Genomic DNA, 21388 nt, shown 5'->3' with positions numbered 1-21388 from the left:
TGACTAGCACTCAGCACTGGACTAATTGTAGGCACCCACCTTGTCTGCAACACTCCAGATGGTTATCACTGTCAATGACTGGGGCACTTTCAGCCATTCAGTGCTCAAGATGGTGAAAAGTGGGAGTTAGTGTTTGGCTGTCAATAAAAGACCAAAGCTGCATTACTCCTCATTGCCAACATTAACTCAGGTGAAAATTATGCCAAGACTATGCAGAAAGCGAAAGCTATGCTATTCAAGGAATCTCAGGCTGAAAAAATTCCCAACCATGTGTTGGATAAAATCTGGTTTATTTCATTAGTAACTTCTAATCTACATAAGGAGACATGTGAAAGTGAAGTTAGTAAGTTGCTTCTAGACAGGATTGTAATTGTGCTCCCCAATGCAGGAAACTATGCCAGCCCAAAACAAGTCATTTCCAGCAAGTCAACTATTAAAGAAATTATTACAGTAAGGTAAGTAGTACTGCCTATGAATTCACTAATCAGGGCTGCTATCTTAACATCCTCAGAAACTAAGTTTGACATGGAATCTGGCAAACTACTTGACTAACTTGTGCCCACCCCCCCCCACCCCCACACATTGCATTCCAAGAAAATCATGTGACTGGAACCAGGAACCTAATGCTGCAGCATGTTCAGGAAACATTAAGCTGAAGACCACACTATGCAGTTTAGCACTCCTGTAGAGGATACCTGGGTGAAGGCGCTTGGGACATCAAACTATGAAGACTGGGCAACCTCATGCATTCCCCCTGCCAGGGCTTTCCCTGACAGCAGGGTGTCTTCCTGTGACTAGTCCAAAGCTATGGTTAAAATGATATTGTTATAATACAATAAAGTTTCATACATACTTACCTGGCAGATATATACATAGCTAAGACTCCGTCGTCCCCGACAGAAATTCAAATTTCGCGCCACTCGCTACCGGTAGGTCAGGTGATCTACATGCCTGCCCTGGGCGGCAGGACTAGGAACCATTCCCGTTTTCTATCATATTTTCTCTCTTCCACCTGTCTCCTGCGGGGAGGCTGGGTGGGCCATTAATCGTATATATCTGCCAGGTAAGTATGTATGAAACTTTATTGTATTATAACAATATCATTTTCATACAATGAACTTACCTGTCAGATATATACATAGCTGATTGGCACCCTTTGGTGGAGGGTCAGAGACAGCTAATATGGAATAGACAGGTAAACAACATATGTTGTAGGTATAAAAGAAAAAACCTTGGTTCCTACCTGATAGGTGGTAGACTTCGTGGCTGTAGCCCGGTAGTCTGCATCACCTCAAGACTTTAGCGAGATATTAGATCTATGGCTAGATTTCCTGGTGGGTCTGTCGATGGGTATAAGAACCGCTTACTCGGCAGAGCCTAAAAGGACTTTGTCAATGGGTACTGGACCACTTCTATGACAACACACCTTGTGAAGGAGCATAACCAATCCCGACCACCTGATCCTAACCACCATGTTAGTATATAGAATTGTTCTGAGTTATCCCCGAACTCATAACAAACAACCCATAACTCGAAACGAAAAACTCATTCATACAAAAATTCTCAAAAAAAATTTTAATACTCCCCTAAAAGATATCACAAGAGTTCCTTACTGAACAACAGTGACTGGCCGCCAGTGCAGCACCGAGCCCTCTTTGTCAGCAGAAATCTAGAACATATCTAGTAGAAGGTATGTACAAATTTAAGGATTGGTGTTTGCTCCCGTACCCAGTATTGTATCCGCCGATACAAAAGGTCCCAGAGAAAAACATTTCTCGTAGGTCACGCGAACGTCTTTAAGATAGTGAGATGCAAAAACTGAATTGCACCTCCAATATGTCATGTCAATGATTTTCTTTAATGACATATTCTTCTGAAAAGAGAGAGACGTCGCCACTGCTCTAACTTCATGGGCTTTTACTCTTAAAAGCGGAAAAGAGTCGTCAGGACAGAACTTGTGAGCATCCGTAATGACGCTCCTAATGAAGAAAGCTAATGCGTTCTTAGACATGATTCTTGTGGGGTCCTTAATCGAACACCAAAGACTTTGTCTAGAGCCTCCCATTTGTTCTTTCTTTGTAAGAAGAACTTCAAGGCTCTTACCGGGCAAAGAGACCTCTCTGTTTCTCTCCCTACTAGACTCGATAAGCCTTTGATCTCGAATCTCTTGGGCCAGGGATTCGATGGATTTTCATTCTTCGCTAGAAAAAGAGTTCTAAACGAGCAAAAGGCCGAGTCTTTGTTAAAGCCGACTTCATCTTCTAGGGCATGAAGTTCGCCAACTCTTTTGGCTGTCGCCAAAGATAGGAGAAACAAGCATTTTCTTGTTATATCCCTGAACGAAGCTACGTGGGGGAGGCTCAAATCTGTCAGACGAAAGGAACTTGAGAACTACGTCCAGGTTCCAGCTGGGAGGAGTTAGTTCCTTCGATTTTGTCGTTTCAAACGATCTAATCAAGTCGTGCAGATCTTTATTCTCAGCAATGTCTAGGCCTCTGTTTCTAAATACTGCCGAAAGCATGCTCCTGTATCCTTTGATCGTCGATACAGACAAATGAGAGACCTCTCTCAAGAACAAAAGGAAATCAGCGATTTCGGTTATAGAGGTACTGGAGGAGGACAACTTCTTAGACTTACACCACCTTCTGAATACCTCCCACTTCGACTGATAGACTCGTCTAGTGGAAGCTCTGCGGGCTCTAGCGATAGCGCTTGCAGCTTCGCGAGAAAACCCCCTCGCTCTGACAAGTCTTTCGATAGTCGAAAGGCAGTCAGAGCGAGAGCGGGGAGGTTTTGATGAAACCTCTCGAAGTGTGGCTGTCTGAGAAGATCCATCCTTTTTGGAAGGGATCTTGGGAAGTCTACTGTCCACATCCAGCACCTCTGCAAACCAATCTTGTGCTGGCCAAAACGGGGCTATCAGGGTCATCCTTGTCCCGTTGGACGCTACGAACTTTCTCAACACTTGTCCCAGGATTTTGAAAGGGGGGAAAGCGTACACGTCCCACATTGAGACCAGTCCAGCAGGAAGGCGTCGACCACGAGAGCTCTTGGGTCTTCCACCACTGAACAAAAGACTTCCAGCCTTTTGGAAAGGAATGTGGCGAACAGATCTACGTGAGGAGTGCCCCAAAGATTCCAAAGACTCTGACACACCTCTGAATGAAGAGTCCATTCTGTGTGAAGGACCTGGCTTCTCCTGCTCAGTCTGTCCGCCCTGACGTTTCTCGTCCCCTGAACAAATCTTGTCAGGAGGGAGATGTTTCTTTGTGAGGCCCAAATTAGCAGATCTCTTGCTATCTCGTAAAGCGACACTGAGTGCGTTCCTCCTTGCTTCCGAATGTAGGACAGGGCTGTAGTGTTGTCCACATTCACTTGGACCACACTGTTCGTCACAAAGGGTTCGAAGAACTTTAGCGCCAAGTGAACTGCTAGAAGTTCTTTGCAATTTATGTGCCAGGACACCTGTGCTGCCTTCCAGGTGCCTGACACTTCTCTCGGTCCCTAGTGTTGCTCCCCCAACCCTTCTCTGATGCGTCGGAATACAACACTCGGCTTGGGTTCGGAACTTCCAGAGAAATTCCCTTGTTCTCTTTTAGAAGGGACAACCACCATTGCAGGTGTTGGTTTTCATCTCCATTGGGAAGGAGAAAACTGTCGGAGAGAAGTCCCGTCTTCCAGTTCCAAGATCTCCTTAGGAAAAACTGAAGAGGGCGAAGATGTAGTCTTCCTAGAGGAAAGAACTGTTCGAGCGAGGAAAGGGTGCCTAGCAGGCTTAACCATTCCCTCGCCGAAGTCCGTTCTTTCCCTAAGAAGAGAGAGACTTTTTCCAAGCCTCTCACGATTCTCTCTTGCGAAGGAAATACTCGAAAACCCCGAGAATCCATCTGAATCCCCAATAGACCAAGTTCTGTCTGGGAATCAGCTGTGACTTCTCGAGGTTCACGAGTAGTCCCAACGCCTTTATCAGGTCTAGGGTCAAAGAAAGGTCCTCCAAACACTGTCTCTCTGTTCTGGCCCTGATGAGCCAATCGTCCAAATATAGAGAGATGTTGACCCTTTGAGGTGAAGAAACCTCGCCACATTCCTCATCAGGTTTGTGAAGACCTGAGGAGCTGTGGACAGGCCGAAACACAAGGCCCTGAACTGAAAGATCCTTCCCCCCGTCATGAAACGGAGGTACTTCTTCGACGAAGGGTGAATCGGACATGAAAATAGGCGTCCTGGAGATCCAGCGACACCATCCAATCTCCTTGACGTAACGCCGCAAGGACTGAGGCCGAAGTCTCCATAGAGAACTTCTCCTTTCAAACGAACTTGTTCAGAGCGCTGACATCTAGAACTGGTCTCCAGCCCCCCGAGGCTTTCGCAACCAGGAAAAGCCGATTGTAAAACCCCGGAGAGTTTTGCTCTAGAACCAGTTCTATAGCTCTTTTGTCCCACATTTGATTCACCATCAGACGAAGAGTATCCCTCAGTACAGGGTCCCTGTATCTGGCTGACAGTTCCCGCGGAATGGTCGTTAGTGGAGGACTGTCTTGGAAGGGGATAAGATATCCCTTCCTGATTATGGACATGGAAGAGGCGTCTGAGTTTATGAGTGACCAGGCGTCTGCAAATTCGAGAAGCCTGGCCCCCACTGGTGTTTGGAGGCTGTTTGTCTCACTTCCCTTTCTTAAAGGGACGGGAAGGAGCCTTACCTCTCCTCTCAAGACCTCTTCTCTTAGAGGTAGCTCTGGAGAGAGGCCCTCCTCGAAAGGGCTGAACCGTAGAAGTCTGTCCTTTCTTGTCAACTGAAACAAGTGGTCTCTTCTTCCTTGCAGTTTGCAGGAGAAGATCCTGAGTCGCCTTCTCAGTCAGTGATCGAGAAATGTCCTTCACTAACTGAGAAGGAAACAGGAAGTCAGACATGGGAGCGAAAACCAGGGCTGCTCTCTGTGAGGGAGAAACCGCCTTGGTTAGGAAGGAACTAAAATACTCCTCTTCTTAAGGAGTACTGCTCCGAAAAGAGAGGAGATTTCTCCTGATCCGTCTTGTACCGCCTTGTCAATACAAGCAAGAATACTCAGAATGACTTCGGGGTCAAGACCATCCGAGTCATAAGCTTTCTTAGACATCACCCCAAGGGACCAGTCTAGGAAATTAAACACTTCCAAAATATGGAAGAGTCCCTTGAGGAGATGATCCGTCTCCGAATCGCCCAAGACACGCGAGCTCCATTCAAAGCGTGTCTCCTTGACGAGTCAACCAAGGTTGAAAAGTCCGCTTCGGCTGCCGCTGGGAGAGAAAGGCCCATGTTCTCCCCAGTTCGGTACCAGAAACCTCTCTTGCCAGAAAGTATGGCTGGAGGCATACAGAAGGTGGTCCTACCCAGATCCTTCTTAGACAACATCCATTTGTCTAAGGACTGAAGCGCTCTCTTCATAGAGATCGTAGGTCTCATCTTCAAGACCGACGAAGACTTAGGCACAATCGCACTCGAAAACATTGATCGAGGCGAAGGAGGAGCGCAGGAGTTAAAGAATCTCCGTATTCCCGTAAAAGAAGGTCAGTCAGAACTTTATAGTTCGAGACTCCTTCTCTACCGTACACCCTCTTCTTCCGAATCTCCTTCTACACCTTGTGGAGAATCGGCCTGAAAAACGAGAGGATCTTCATCCCGTTCTCTCTCTACTGGTGACAAAACTCCTACTAGGAGAGGGGCTCATAGAGTGAACCGACTCTCTCTCACGTCTAAAAGAAGTCTCGCGTCTGCTTGACTTCTCGCGCCTGAACAGCTCCTCGCGCTTGGCTGGCGCCTCGCGCCTGTCTTGCGCCTCGCGCTTGGCTGGCGCTTCACGCTTGGCTGGAGCGTGTAGCCTGGCTGGCTATCTCGCGCCTGGCTGACGTCTCGCGCTTGTCTGGCGCCTCACGCAATGTTGACTCCTCGCGCCTGGCTGGCGCCTCGCGCTTGGCTGAATCCTCACGCCTAACTGGCGCCTCGCGCCTGGCTGGCGCCTCACGCCTGAGCGTATCCTGATCTAGAGCAACTCGCTCGGATAGATCCTGACGTTTGTACGACTCTTCGCGCCTGGAAGACGTCCCATGTCTGGCGGACGCTTCACGTCTGGCTGGTGAAAGAAGACGAGACTTCTTAATAGGAAGTCTAGCGTCCTTCTTGCGAGGGGGATCCCTCGAAAGAACTCCAACCAAAGAGGCAATCTGCTCTGCTCTTGAACTGCAAGCAATATCCTCTTGGAAGCCACCCCAGCGTCCTCTTCAATAGAAGAAGCAGGAGAAACTCGAAGGAGTGCGATCCTCAAATACTGCTCTAGGAAGGCTCGCAACCAGCTTAGCCTTCTTGATAGAAGAAGGAGCTTCCTCCGAAGAAGCGTTCCGGGCTCGAGTCGAACGCGCGCTCTTTCCAATGCCTTTTCAGTGGCCTAGAAAGATCCGAGTCCTTCCACCCTCGTTTAGGTGAAGGAGAACCGGACGACGAGAAACAATCTCGTAGGACGCTTCTATTAGAGCGGTCCTGAGCAGACTGTAACGAAACAGAACCTGCTGAAGGGACGCCTGACCGTTGGGGATTCCCCACAACCTCCGTACGACTTTCGACTTTCCTACTCCTCTGGGTATGTGAGTTTGGAAGAGGTCTAGGCCTGGGAGCATCGCAGGGACGGTCAGACGCCCCCTCACACTGGGAACACTCACTTCACTTAGTAAATCACAATCACTAGCCTTACCTTGCATGGCCGCCATCTTTGTCTTCATTTTACGAAGAGTAGCCTTCAGATTGGCGATTTCAGAAGCCGAATCCGAATAAAGCTGTGAGGATTCAGATACATAGGGAGAATCATATTCATTAACAAAAGGAGAGTTAGACTCAGAAAAAGGCTCAATAAGCCTTGTACTCACACTCTTTTGTGCAGCCCGTCTAATCCTATCCCTCTCTAACTTCTTCAAGTAAGAAGTTAGAGTCTTCCATTCATTAGCATCCAACTTTTCACACTCAATACAGGTGTTAGCCAAAGAACAGTCAAACCCCCTACATTTACGACATACAGTGTGAGGATCAACCGAAGCCTTCGGTATCCTCACCTTGCAGCCTACATTCACACACACTCTCACACTAACACTTGAATCAGACATTCTATTAGAAAAATCAAAAGCAAGTCCAAATCCAGTCCACAGTAGCGAATGCCAAAACAACGATCCAGTACGTCACCAAGAAATCCAATAAAGATGATCAATAAAGTCTTGAAAAGCGAATTCCAGTCAGGAGGTAGTAACAACAATGTTGATACCACCGGCGACAGAGAAAATATGATAGAAAACGGGAATGGTTCCTAGTCCTGCCGCCCAGGGCAGGCAGGTAGATCACCTGACCTACCGGTAGCGAGTGGCGCGAAATTTGAATTTCTGTCGGGGACGACGGAGTCTTAGCTATGTATATATCTGACAGGTAAGTTCATTGTATGAAATGTAGATTTTCCAACAAGCTGGAGCAAAGTATCTGATATTTAAGTGCACTACTGTTGTCAAGTTGTCTGTCACCATACCTACTAACTTGTCTCTGACAGATTTCACAATGAGTATGAAACCCAAGTACTATGTAGATGCACTACCTGTTACAACCATGATTCCATTACCTGGTGTTCCAGCAGGTGTGCTCACCAACCCTGGGTAGGTGCACTGTTGCACAGCAACATGTGAGAGTGAGGAACTAGTGGTACTCCATCAGATGTCTTGAATACTATTAACATTGATCATGGAATGTGACTGGAAAGTCATTTCTTTGAGAAACTGCCATCCAGTGGATGGAGGAACCAGTCTGGAATGAAACTTCAGACTCAAGGATGGCGATAATCTGCCTTCTGTGAAGCAAACCAGTACTCCCATCCCTAGTGTTGGGTCTAACTCCTCCCAGATGAAATGGGAGACTTGAATGAGGCAATAAAGGTGTTGATGCAGTTCATTTGCAGATACTGTAATCATCTGCAAGTCTTCTAAGTACCGCCTCTGTCTTTTGGCATGCCCTGTGAACTCAAACTTCCACTGGTGAAAACTTGGAGAGCTGTAGCCAGACTAAAATGAGAGGCCCTGAAACAAAATAACTTACCTACCCAGAAAAATCAAAGGTCTTGCCTCACTGATGAGTACATTGAGCCAAGATGTGAAAATATACCAAATTTGTAACTAATTTGTATTTTTCATAACTAACAAACCTGAGGTCTTAACATTAGGATTTACTAGCGCCAAGCTGGAAACCGGTAGAATTAAAATTACACTTGTGAGATCCAGGGACTAATGGCATCTATACCAGGTCACGGGGCATGTATACCCAGAATGCCCACGGCTACCTGTGACCCACCAGTTATATTTCTAACCCAGTTTAGACTGCTAGAGGGGTGGTTCAAGGTGGGCCTTTACCTGTTAAGACCTCAGGTTTGTTAGTTATGAAAAATACAAATTAGTTACAAATTTGGTATTTGTTCATATACGAAACAAACCTTCGGTCTTAACATTAGGATAGACTTACTATTGGAGGGAGGTAAGTCTCTACAATGACTGCCGGGAGTTTGCCACCTTATCCATTTCCGAATATATAGGGAAATTCTAAGAGAATGGACAATGAACCTAGGGCCAAAGATATAAGCGGATCTATTGGTTTTCCCCCACTGGGTGTAGATACCATTCTACTGTTTACTCTTGTCCCTTGCAACTGGATCCACCTTCACCCCTCTTTTCCCTATTATCCAGAGGGGTGTGTTGCTACTGAAAAGTATGTCATCACCTAAGATAGCTTCACAGTATGGCTGACCACCTCACCTGCATCTAGTCCGTTCCAGCACATGACGGTACTCTCCTTCATATTGCCCGTAGTTAAAGGAGTAGGAAGAAAGTAGTAAAGAAAAAAGACCAGTCATCCCATTCATTCTACTTCCATACCTTCATCTTAGACTAGACGCAAACTGACCCGCCAGGGGCACTGGATGAACTATATCACTTGTTGGGCCGCCACCACTGGACCCAAGGAAAAGGTGTCCAAGGATCTATGGCAACATCTTTCAAATAAAATGAGGTGAAAGTTGTTTGGCGTTTCCACACACCAGCTTTCAGAATTCTATCCACAGACATGTTCTTCTTAATGCCAGGGAAGCACTCACGCCCCTGATGTCATGAGCTCTAGCTCCCACCTGGCTATCTGACCCTCTGTCTTCTGCCGTATAAGCATCTCTGATCGTCTCCCTTAGCCAAAACGATATTGTATTCCTAGACACTTCCTTCTTGTTCCGTCCTGTACTTACGAACAACCTCCGGCACCCCCGGCCTGAGGTGCCTTGTTCTCTTTAGTACTCCCTTAGTGCTGACGGGGCACAGGAGCATCTCAGCTTTGTCGGTTTGTCTACAAAGTCTGCCAAGGAAGGTATGGTAAAGGAGTCGAATCTGCTGTCTACTATTGTTGGATTTTCGGTCTTGGCCACGAATTCTGGGACAAACTCAAATACCATTGATCTCCAACCTCTCGAGTGCTTTATGAGATATGAGAGGCCATGTAGCTCCCCCACCCTTTTGGTTGAAGCCAGGGCCAATAAGAAGACTGTCTTCAGGGTCAGGCTCCTATCCGTGGACTGCCTTAGTGGTTCGTAGGGGGGTTTTGTCAGACTACTCAGTATACCTTGGTCAGATCCCAATCTGGGGCTTTTAGCTCCTTTGGTGGGGCATGACTGTTCAAAGCTCCTCATCAGCATGGCCAACTCCCATGAAGACGATATGTCCACTCCTTTCATTCGTAGACTGAGGCTAGAGCCGCCCTGTACCCCTTCACTGCAGATACAGACATATGTTTTTCTGTTCTGAGATATATCAGAAAGTCTGCTAACTGCTGAATAGTGGTACCGAGTGGAGACAAGTTCCCTCTACGACACCAATCACAGTATGCTGACCACTTCCCTTGTATACTGTCGCAGATGATTTTCTGATATTACCTGCCATCTGAGTTGCTGCTTTCTGCGAAAACCCTCGCGCTCGGAGGAGATACTTGACAGTCTCCACCCGTGAAGCGATAGGGACTTCACCGACTGTGGTACCTCTCCACGTGCGGCTGACACAGTAGGTTGCTCCATGGAGGTAACTCTCTTGGCACATCTACTAGGAGTTCCAGTAGGTCTGGAAACCACTCTGCTTTCGGCCATAACGGGGCTACCAGGGTCATCTTGAGGTTCTGAGACCGCATTACCCTGTTCAGAACCTGACGGATTAGACAAAATGGAGGAAATGCGTACACGTCCAGATTGTCCCAGGGGTGTTGTAGCGCATCTTCTGCTACTGCCTCTGCGTCTGGGACTACTGAACAATACACTTCCAACTTTTTGTTGTACCTGGTTGCGAATAGGTCTATGATCGGTCCTTCCCACAACATGAGCATCCTGTCCACTACCTGTTGGTGTAGGGACCACTCCGTTCCCAGAATCTGATCCCTGCGGCTCAACTTGTCGGCCACTATGTTTCTTTTTCCCGGAATATACCTGGCCTTGATGTCTACCAGGTTCTCTATAGCCCACTGGTGAAGTTGAACTGTCATCACATGGTAACTGCCGAGAAACTAGGCCTGCTTGCTTGTTTATATAAGCTACTACTGTGGTGTTGTCTGACATCAATACCACTGAGTGTCCCTTTACTCTCTCCCTGAATTCCTGTAGAGCCAGAAAAGCTGCTTTCAACTCCAGCACGTTTATATGGAGTTCTCTGTCCTTGCAACTCCATTTTGCTGACACCATCAACTCCTCCATATGGGCTCCCCAGCCTTCTAGTGACGCATCCGAGAACAGCAAGAGGTCTGGGGAGGATTGTTGAAGGGGGACCCCCACTGTCAGATTGTCGTCGTTCACCCACCACAGCAAGTCTTTCCTCACTTCTGCCGACAAGGGAATTTGCTCGTACGGGTGATCTACTATTGGTGCCCACAAAACTCCTTCATCCTCCATTGTAGGGACCGAATGTGTAGCCTTCCTTGTGGTACTAGCTTCTCCAGGGAGGTTAGGATTCCCAGCACCACCTGCCACTGTCTTGCTGGCTGTGTCTGTTTTCCCAGAAAGGCATTCACCACTTGTTTGCATTTCTCTATTCTTTGGTCTGTCGGGAATACTTTGGCTTGTGTTGTGTCTATCACCATTCCCAGATATTCCAGACGTTGACTTGGATCCAACTGCGACTTCTCCTGATTTACCACAATACCTAGGCTGTGACAAAGCTGCAGGAGGGCCGCCCTGTCTCTGAGTAATTTCTCCCTGGGCTTTGCTATCACCAGCCAATCATCCAGATATCTTATTAGCCTGATCCCCTGAGCATGCGCCCACGCCGACACGAGGGTGACTCTTGTAAAAACTTGAGGAGACGTTGTCAATCCGAAGCACAGGACCTTGAATTCGAAAGCTTTCCCTTCAAGACTGAAGCGGAGAAATTTCCTTGAAGACTGATGGACTGGTATCTGAAAGTATGCGTCCTTTAGATCGACTGTCAGCATAAAGTCTCCGATTCTGACTGCTTGTAGAACCGTTTTCGGAGTTTCCATCTTGAAATGACAATTTGTCGAAAATTGCATTTTTCCTAACTATACAAACCTGAGGTCCTTTAACAATAGGAAGGTAACTAGCGGCAAACTAGCGGCAGCTGGGACGGTCGTAAGCTTCGAACAAGGGGAGAACGGTAGTTAACTGCTTGTCCGATCGTGCGCGCGCCCGCGCGCCCGAGAGGTGAAGAATCACTTTTGCTTTAGGCCCATGCAAAAAGTTGCAGAGTGAGGGGTGGCATGAGGTGGGACTGTATGTAAAGGACCTCAGGTTTGTATAGTTAGGAAAAATGCAATTTTCGACAAATTGTCATTTGTTCCGATACGTAATACAAACCCTCGGTCCTTTAACAATAGGAAGACTCACTTCTTGGTGGGAGGAATCTGAGTCTTTTTGGTGAACAGACTGGTGTTCGTCCAACCCTGGAGTGCCTCCCTGGTCGTAAGAGCAAGGGAGGGATCCAAACCTCTGTCCGATTGATCGGGGTGTGCACCGCAGGATCAATGGTCAGCCCTCTGGGCCAAGTACTAAGAGAGAGGCAAGCGTATCTCTTCGTACCAGCAAGCAAGAACTTGTTCCTGTTTGCAAGAGACAATCATAAAATGATGGGTTTGTCTCAAATTGGCATCCACTTCCTCCCCCTTGTTGGAGGAAGTGGTGGATATTTACTCCTATCCCTACTGAAAGGGATAGGATGGTGCTCTATTGAGTAGCTCACCTGCATCTCGTCCTTACCCAGCAGGGTGACGACCGTGTCCCTCTACCCAGAGGTAGAGGGAAGAAAAGATGGAAGAGAAGCCAGTCACACTCTCATTCCTCATCCATTCTTACGGTCACACCAGGACTCGATGCTGTTCAGCCTGCGAGGGTCTGGGTTAACTACACAACGTGTTGAGCAACCACCACGGTTCCCAAGGAAAAAAAGATCCAAGGAACTGTGGGCAATATCCGAAGGTAGAAGGAGGTGCATGCGGTCCGGTTGGACCAGGCGCCTGCCTTCATTACCTGCGCCACGGAGAAGTTCTTGCGGAACGCGAGAGAATGATGAAGAGGCGTCCACACTCATCCTGGGTGTCGAGTTTCTTCAGACAGCTCCGTCGCGCCTTCACAGGACAAAGCAGCATAGCCTTCGTATCGGAGGCGGTGAAGTCCATTAGGGAGGGTATTGTGAAGGACTCGAACCAATCGTCAGTTACCGAAGGGTTCTGAGTCTTCGCTACGAAGATCGGTACGAAATCGAGCGTCACAAATCCCATCCCTTTGTGCTTGACTTCTCAAGAGAAGTCATGCAGTTACCTAAGACGAAAAGAAGGGGATAGTCATATGACCTATCCCTCTTCTCGACTTTGGTTATGTACAGTACTCATACTGACAAGCTATTAAGACGAAGTAATGATTGCTCTGGAACGAACCGAACTAAGTCCACAGCATAGTTCGTAACTGACTCGGGCGCTCTGACAGCTGCCGACTGACTGGTTCGGAATCAGTAGAGGCAAGTTGTCCAAGCATCCGGGTAAGTCACGTGACCTTCGCCCTTTAAAGAGTTATGCTGAGAGACCAAACAAATAAAATATTTGTTAGTCACCGATGCCGGACGGCGCGGCGATGATTCTCTTAATGCATAAGCTCAAAAGGCGAAAGTCAATTGCCTTCAAAAGACCGAGGTCCCTGATGGCAAGAAAATCTCATAGACGTTGAATCTCAGCTTTTTAAACAACACTATGTGACGTTGAAGACGAAGGTAGGCAATGAATGCAACCTACGTCTTCCAGCTGAATCGAGAGAAGGAATCTCAAGATTCTAACCTGTGCTTACAAATGACTGAAAACGCTAACGCGCCATTTCATTGCTGTCCGGTGTGCATGAAAGCGGGGGGCGTTTTCTTCAGTAATGAAACACAGGGGAGTGCCGCCGTGAAGAACTGCTTCTCATGGGCTGAACGTTTGGAAGTAGAGCTGGCAGGTGTGGGAGTAGGCGATGTCTTTCAATACATCTGCTAATCCGGGTGAACAATGAACAATTGCACACACCTCCGAATACAAGATATTTTGAGGACAAACTCAGATTCCGCAAAAAATCATTCGCATTATCGATATACGATGCAGCAAGAGACTATTACAGAATTCTGTTTACCGTGCGGTAAACAGAAAGATGAGAGTCGAATAGATCTCTCTGTTTAAAATTCTCTGCAATACCGAAGACGATGAATACTAGCGTCACAGCAGTAGATGGTCATTCATGTATGCGAGAATCCCCATTAATCAGAGACTTAAGTCCGTGATTGTTGGGCAGAGATACGGTTGGTATTCAATCAAAGCAGGTGAGAAAGACATAACCAACCGTCCATCTCAAAGCGGCAGCTGGTACTGAAATGCCTCGGGCAATTCAATACGCAGTAGCTGTCGCTGGACTCGTCATCCTGAGTTGCCAAGTAATCCTTTCCACAAAGGAATGCGTTCGGCTAGAACCACCGAGCATAAAAGATATGCTCGAGCAATTATATTTATGCGAAACGAATTTCGGTAAATATAAAAGCTTAATGGTGTTGTTGTGACACACATAAGTATATAAAATTGAAACTGGAAACTCCAGGGAGGTTGCAGGCAACCTGAGTTGCAGTTTCAATTAGAATACTTTTCGTCTAAGTCGCAATCCCGTAAAATAACCAGGATATGCGCCTACCCCTCGGGACCATTCAACTGCTTAGCAGAATCATGTCGCGAGGTTAATATACGTAGTATATTTGTAGGATTCTGAACAACGATCTCCATCCTAAATTCTTTCCTTCAAGAAAACAAAATAAGGATTGGAGATCGACCACCTTCGGTCTCTATCAAGAGAGTGAAGAAGTCTTCCTCGAAGGAAAGCTTCAATGGTGAACAGAATACTAAGACGATAGTTCAAGCCAAACTGGATATTCCCGTCCGTTCTTCTCTATTCCAGGTTGGTCGCCTACTGTGAGATAGTCTTCTTTCAGCAGCAGTCTTCTTCCTAATGCTAGAAATTCCAGGAATTCGAGCATAGGCGAGGTTCCCGATTATCGTGTAACATATCGGGGATTCCCGTCTCGCTCACTTTGGACCGTGGTCTCGCCTAAGTGTTTGGAGATCGTAAGAAACTCTAACACTCTGAATGCGCTAGAAATTCCGTAGAATTCTAAGCAGTCTGCGAAACCCCCACCGAATTCGTCAAACGATATCGGCTGGTGGTCCTCTCGATTCCCGTAGAAATCGAGAATGGGGCAGGATCCCTCCTCAACGACCGGGGCTTACGTCAGGTAGGACCCGAAGGTCCCCCCGGTAGCGCAGTCCCCAACGTGGAATCCTACAGAGAAATCTCTGTAGGATCCCTCCCCTTTCCCTCGTAGCTGTAAGGAGAGAGGGAATGGGGGAGGAATTGGATACTCGCTCGCCTTCCCAGTGGAACTAGCAGTTGGAGAAGAGTAGGAGCAGCCATCGCCTTGCGGCGATGGCCTCTCAGAGTCTGGGAAAACGTATCGTCAGGAGAAAACGGAAAAAGTTTTCACCCCGAGGAGGGTTACGAACTCTCACTGTAGGTAAGGGTCTGCCGCCACTGTGAACGTCGTCTGTGGGTGGGGCTGATCGCCCACCTGACAGGAGAGAGCCGATACCGTCCTCCGACTCATTCCAGTCCTCGTCGAGGTCGAAACCATCTCAGGAGGACCGAAGGAGTATTTAAATACGGTGTCCGAAGACACGTAGAAACCGCTGTCGCAGTAGAGGAGGTGGAAGTAGCTTGATCGACCGGCCAGAACTGAGAGAGCCTTCTTGTCCGGAGACGAGAGACTCTGGTTCAAGACAGAATCGGCAAGCTCCGATCGCGGCAAACCCACCGTCGGTTTGGGTTCCCTCTCGGGTTCCCCAAACGACTCGAGCAGAGACATGGGCTCTGCTGGTGGTGGGGAGCGGCGATCCTTCCCCCAGGTCGTTGTGCTGACGAATCAGTGCAATAACCTGGGCAAAGTTACTCTGAATCTCGGAAGTTACAGCGTCTTGAGGAGTAGGACCATCCAGTCCCTCCAACAAGAGCAGCTCCCAGGACCCTCCTCCTTCAGAAGAAGGACCAGCAACAGATCCCTGACGGTTGCCTCCAATCACTTGCGCGTACGTCCTGGTTGGTCCTAAGACCATACCTGGCACGTGCGGCGTCGTGACGGGATCGTGAGCGGCGCATCTCTCACGATCACTCCTATATACCTCGCTCTTCCTGGTGTAGCCCGAGGAAGTTGAAGGTAGTGGAGAGACAGACCTGACGCTCCCCCACCCCCCGCTCGCTGGCAGGACCAGCGTACGTGGGGGGCTGCAGCCGATCACCAACCCGAGGTGGGGATCGATCTGCAGGCCTGGCCGTGCGCTCACCTGTGGCGAGCGGCTCGACTGAGCACGTCGACCCCCCGGTCCCGTGCGGTCAGACGAGCTGCTGCTGGTCACCGTATCCGCCCGGTCCCTGTGGGAGCGGCGGTCAGGTGACCTGCAGAGCTCACTTTCGCGGTGAGACCGGTGAGCGTCCCTCGCGGCACGTCCACCGCTGGTACCAGCCAGGCTGGTACCGTCGGTCGAGGGACGGTGGGGGACCTCTTCCCAGCCTCAACCCGTGGCCGGTCAGAGACCGTCACGTCCACCCGAGGTACCGGCTGGTCGCTACCAGAGCGGCCGCTGGCCTGGCGAGAGTCACCTGAGCGGCTCTCGTCAGTCTTCTGCTCCGTGTCTCGGTCATGACGCTGAGCGAACTCAGGCGTCTTAACTTTGGCTGCACGGTCACCGAAGGAGACCGTACACTCGGAACTTCTCGCGGACGAGAAACCGAGCCGGTACCTGGCTTAGCAGCAGAGCTGCCAAGACCAGGCGAGGGTGTACCAGCTAGGTAGCCAGCACACCCTTGGTCCCCGTCTTCTTCTTCTTCTCAGAAGGGGAGACGGGCCCCGTTCCCGAAGGAACAGGAGGACCAGCAGAAAGAACCCCCCCGTCACACCGGAGTGTGACCAAGCCCTTCCTAAGAAGTTCCCGAAGGAGTCTTCTTAGGGGAATATAGCAAAAAACAAAACCCGTTACCAGCTGGTCGCTGCCGAGAGCGGCCGCTGGCCTGGCGAGAGTCACCTGAGGCGCTTCTCTCCAGCCTTCTGCTCCGTGCCGTGGTCTTGGCGCCGAGCGAACCTCTGGCGCCGAAACTTTGGCTGCACGGTCTCCCGAGAGGGAGAGCGTACACTCGGGATCTTCCCGCGAACGAGAGACCGAGCCGGAACCTGGGCGTAGCGGCATCGCCGCTAGCACCAGGCGAGGAAGTACCAGAGCTAACCGATACTCCTCTGGTCCCCTCTCTATCTCTTCCTTACGGAAGGGGAGACGGGCCCCGCTCCCGAAGGAGCAGGAGGACCAGCAGAAGGACCCCCCGTCCCACCGAGGTGGGACGGGCCCTTTAGAAGTTCCCGAAGGAGACTTCTTAGGGGGGGGAGGCAGCCTTCTTCTTCTTCGGCTTATGGGCCTTAGAAGTCGAAGGGGAAGAGGCAGCAACAGACGAAGACGAAGATGACACCTTCCTCTTCTTCGTCAGCTCACGCAGGACAGTCGTCAGTCCTCCATCCAGGCCAGAGTCGGGCCTATTGCCGAGAGCAACACGGCCGACTGCACCTGTCCAGAAGGACCTGGGGACTGGGGAAGACACACCATGGGCAGGACCCACCGACCATGGCGGACAGGCGCAGGAACCAAGGAGCGACAGGAACAGCAACAGCTCAGGAGCGGCAGGAACAGCGGCAGCGGTAAACACAGAAGGACAGCCAAGCCAGTAGCGGGAACCACATCAGCGACAGGTACGGCAGGCCCAGCCATCGCCTCGTAGAATCATCGGCAGCCAGCGGGAACCTGGTACTGGCGGCCGGTCCAGGGGTCGAGCTGCTGGAACAGCGGAAGTCTGGGGCAGGCCAACACGGAACAACACAAGGAAAAAACACAGGCTGGCGGCGGCATACCCCTCCTCGGTACGGCGGCGGCGACCGGCCCTAAGAAGAACGGCAGACGGTGGTCACCGACACAGCATGGGGAGTGTAGACCAGCGGGGGGGGGAAGCAGCATAAGAAGGTCGTAGTGGAGACCCACTCCAAGGTCACCGCCCCAGACCTCGCTAGACGCTGCAGCAGATCGTGGATGCTAGGCACGCCCTGCAGCCGCAGTGGCCCATACCTGTCCAAGGTCGTCTCCCACGGATGTAGCACCTGCGGTAGCACAGACAGCATTAGTAAGAGGGGTTCCCTGCACGGGGTGCATCTGGGGGGGAGAACATGCCCCACACCGAACGGAAGGAAGACCCCAAAAACAAATACCGAGGAAGCTGAGCGGGGGGGGCAGGGGAGGAAAGAAGACGAAGAATCGGATACCAAGGAGTCGCGGGAGAGCTTTCCGACGACTTCCTGGCAGACCTTCGCTTCCCCTACCCCCGCACAGCAGTGAAAAGTAATATGAAAATGAAACAGAATACTGCACTTGCGATTCACTTCATAGAACTTAAAGGGGGAAAGATCAATTCCCGGGTAAGAGTGGAAACTTGATCCATAATAATATGATGCTATCATAAATATATATGAAAATGAACAATACTGCACTTGCTATTTTCACTTTCACAGCAATAAATCGTAAGGATTAATTCCCGGGTAAGAGCGGAAATTGATCCAAACTTAAATTTGATGCAATTAATAAATGAAATGAAAAGAAACTGCATTGCGAATCCACTTTCATTGCATGCTATTCATACAAAATAAGAGGCTCGTGCCGAACGCAATCAAGCTCTCGGCAACGAACGCACAGGGCAAAAATATAATGAAAAAGAGTACTTACATCTTTCAATTACACACTTTCACCCAAAATACATGACTCGGCGCGAGTGCGCCCGCCCTCGGCACCGAGACATAATTCAAGGGTTCAATTCATGAAAAGAGCGGAAATTGCCGTCTCTACGGCGATAGCTCCATGTTGATTCATAATTAAGTAATGAAAATGAAAACAGTGTACTTACAGTTTCATTTTCAAGTCAAACAAACCATTAGTAGAAAACACAATATAAACAAAGCATACGACGATGAAGCGGGCAGAGAGCGATGACGAACACGTCCTTCACACCCGCGGCCGAAAGCAAAAGTGATTCTTCACCTCTCGGCGGGCGCTGGCGCACGATCGGACAAGCAGTTAACTACGTTCCTCACCCCTTGTTCGAAGCTTACGACCGTCCCAGCTGCCGCTAGTTACCTTCCTATTGTTAAAGGACCGAGGGTTTGTATTACGTATCGGAACAAACTGGTTTTCCTTATAAACAGATTCAGCGTTGACAGGTCTATCACTGTCCTCCACTCCCCGTTGGCTTTTGGGTACCAGGAAAAAAATCCTGCTGTAGAAGCCTTTTGCCGGACTGCATACTTGTTGCACAGCTCCTTTTTCCATCATCTTCTTCACTTCGTCCTGAAGAATAGTGGCCTTCTGAGATTTGTGGGCATAAGTGACGTGGGGTAATGGTTGATCTGTCAGGGGCGGGGTTACCTCGAACGGGATCAAATACCCGATCCTGAGAACATCCACCACCCACTGCTCTGCCCCTAGTTCCTGCCACACCTTCCAGTGATTTGCCAGGCAACCCCCCACTGGTGTGGCCGAGTGATGGGAGGCGCCCATCCTATCTTCTTGAGCCTCTCCCTCTTCCCCTATTGCCCCTTCCTCTGTTGTTTCTATTGTGAAAGGGCCGATGAGTTAGCCTCTTTGGGGAAGAGGGTCTTGTGACTCTATTAGGGATGCTATGTCTCACTGTCTTCTTTCGAGACATCTGCTGTTGTCTTCCCTCCAAAGGAGTAGTTTGACTGTTAGACGTTTTCCTAACTGCCTGTTGCACCAACCTATCGTTAGTGTCCATCCTTCTTCTATCTATCGCCTCTCTCCAGTATGACCCTCTGGAAAAACAACAGCAGTTGCGATTCCAAGATATCCCCATTCCTCATTGCTAACAGGGAATCCAAATCCACATTGCGGCTTAGTTCTAGCCAACGCTGCATCTCTCCTCATTAGCAGGATAGTTGCCCAAACATTGGAACACTTACGTTTGACAGGTACGCAATCGCCTTGGAACCTGACTGTAGTAATCTAATGAACAATGGTTCATCCACTACTTTTCTTGTTGCTTTCCGAGGATGCAACTTCTTCGCCACTGCTGTTGACCAAAGGTCTAACTAAGAAGCAGCCTGAAAGACAGAAGAAGCTGTTGCTTCTAACGTAGCAGCCTCTTGGTACGTCTTCGAAGGGCATCTGGTACTGCACCCTACCTTGAGTCTAGCATCTTCCATTGTTCCTCATCACCTACCTAGTCATAGTCGACTTGAGCTTGTTTGAAAAGTTCACACCCAGAGCCATCAAGTAAAGGAATGAGTTCCAAAATTTTAAGACAATTGATCGATGAGGTCTGTGGAAGATGAAAAGTACAGCACCATCTGGATGTTAAGGATCAAAGGACAACCAAGGGACACCACCAATTAATGATCCCTTAAAGCACAGAATCCACATAATGATCATCCTGAACAGTACTGTAAAGAAACAAAAGACCACCTGCTATGGATCTGTGGATACAGGTCATATGCAGTACTCCTGCAAGCCTCCTTCCATCTGTCACAATTGAAGACTAGTGTCAGATATTAAGCCCAAAACTGTAGGATGCATATATATGAGTGATGAGTTTGAGGTAATACAATGATTAAATGTTATAGAAAGATATTACTACGTATTGTCTTATCTCTTTTATTTTACAATACCTTCTTTGACTGTCAGCATGTGGTGCTGGTTAAGGCATGAACTGCCTCATAACATAAGGGATCAGCTTGAATGGCAGCTCGGAAACTCTTCGCCGCTAAGGCCCTATTGTCACTGGCTTCATGTATGTATCCTTTGAGTAAGTGTAGTGAACATTCCACCTATAAAACATTATGACATGTTCTGTATATTATCATGTAAAACAAAAAGTTAAAACTAAATACTAACTAAAATAAGTGCTTTATTTCTAAATTTTTCCAAGCACAAATTCCTTACATCACTAATACAGTAATCTATACAAAAGTTGTACACTTAATATTTATCTAAACATAAGACACACAAAAACAACTTTGTAATTAATCTTTTAAAGCAATGAAAACTGCTCTATCTTTTAAGATTGTCAGTATTCATCAATAACTAAACCTGTGGAAATAATGATTCTACATGAATAATTCCCATGGAAATAACCTCTTTGGGGGAAAACTGCTGTGTACCAGATTAACAGTTTTGCATAACAGATTAAATTAACTTCCAAAATCAAAATTCTGTGCTGACATCCATGGATGAAGACCACAAATCAAAAGTGCATGACAAAAGAGTTTTGCACAAGAAGAAGTAAACTCAGCATGGTTTACTTTGGGTATCATATCATAAAAGCCATGACATTACTTTGAAATGTCCAAATATACCATAAGTTGTACAGGTAAATTGGTCACTTACGACATAGTATCATCTATTTCTGGGACGCTGAGTGGTTCTTCTGTTTTTAACGTGACAGGTTGTTGTTTCCGTTGGCTCTAAAACCTCCAATGCTGACTGGAATTTTCCAACTTCAAAATAACACAATGCAACCAAATATTGACAAGTTGGATTCTGTAAATGATCGAAATAAATTGCATTAAATTACAGTAAATATACACTCAAACCATCCAAATATAAAAAATTATACAGTATGTATTATATACGTACACCCTTCTCTATACTGTTCCGTAGGAAAAATTCCTCAATAAACAAGCACCACTCTACTTACAA

The 21388-nt window shown here is 48.3% G+C and overlaps 1 protein-coding gene across 1 annotated transcript in view; it reads right to left on the bottom strand.

Moving 5' to 3' along the window:
• Nucleotides 1-21229, bottom strand: part of LOC135197093 (cell division cycle protein 16 homolog) — a gene marked incomplete at its 5' end in the record, with an annotated part of 67500 nt that extends 46271 nt beyond the window's left edge. The window contains 4 exon segments of the mRNA XM_064224052.1: nucleotides 20359-20388; nucleotides 20391-20517; nucleotides 21073-21132; nucleotides 21134-21229. Coding sequence (XP_064080122.1) covers nucleotides 20359-20388; nucleotides 20391-20517; nucleotides 21073-21132; nucleotides 21134-21229 — 313 coding nt within the window.
• Between the last annotated feature and the right edge of the window lie 159 nt (nucleotides 21230-21388).

The sequence above is a fragment of the Macrobrachium nipponense genome, chromosome 18, assembly GCF_015104395.2.
Source record: "Macrobrachium nipponense isolate FS-2020 chromosome 18, ASM1510439v2, whole genome shotgun sequence".
NCBI lineage: Eukaryota > Metazoa > Arthropoda > Malacostraca > Decapoda > Palaemonidae > Macrobrachium > Macrobrachium nipponense.
This window is presented reverse-complemented; position numbering and strand designations above follow the sequence as displayed.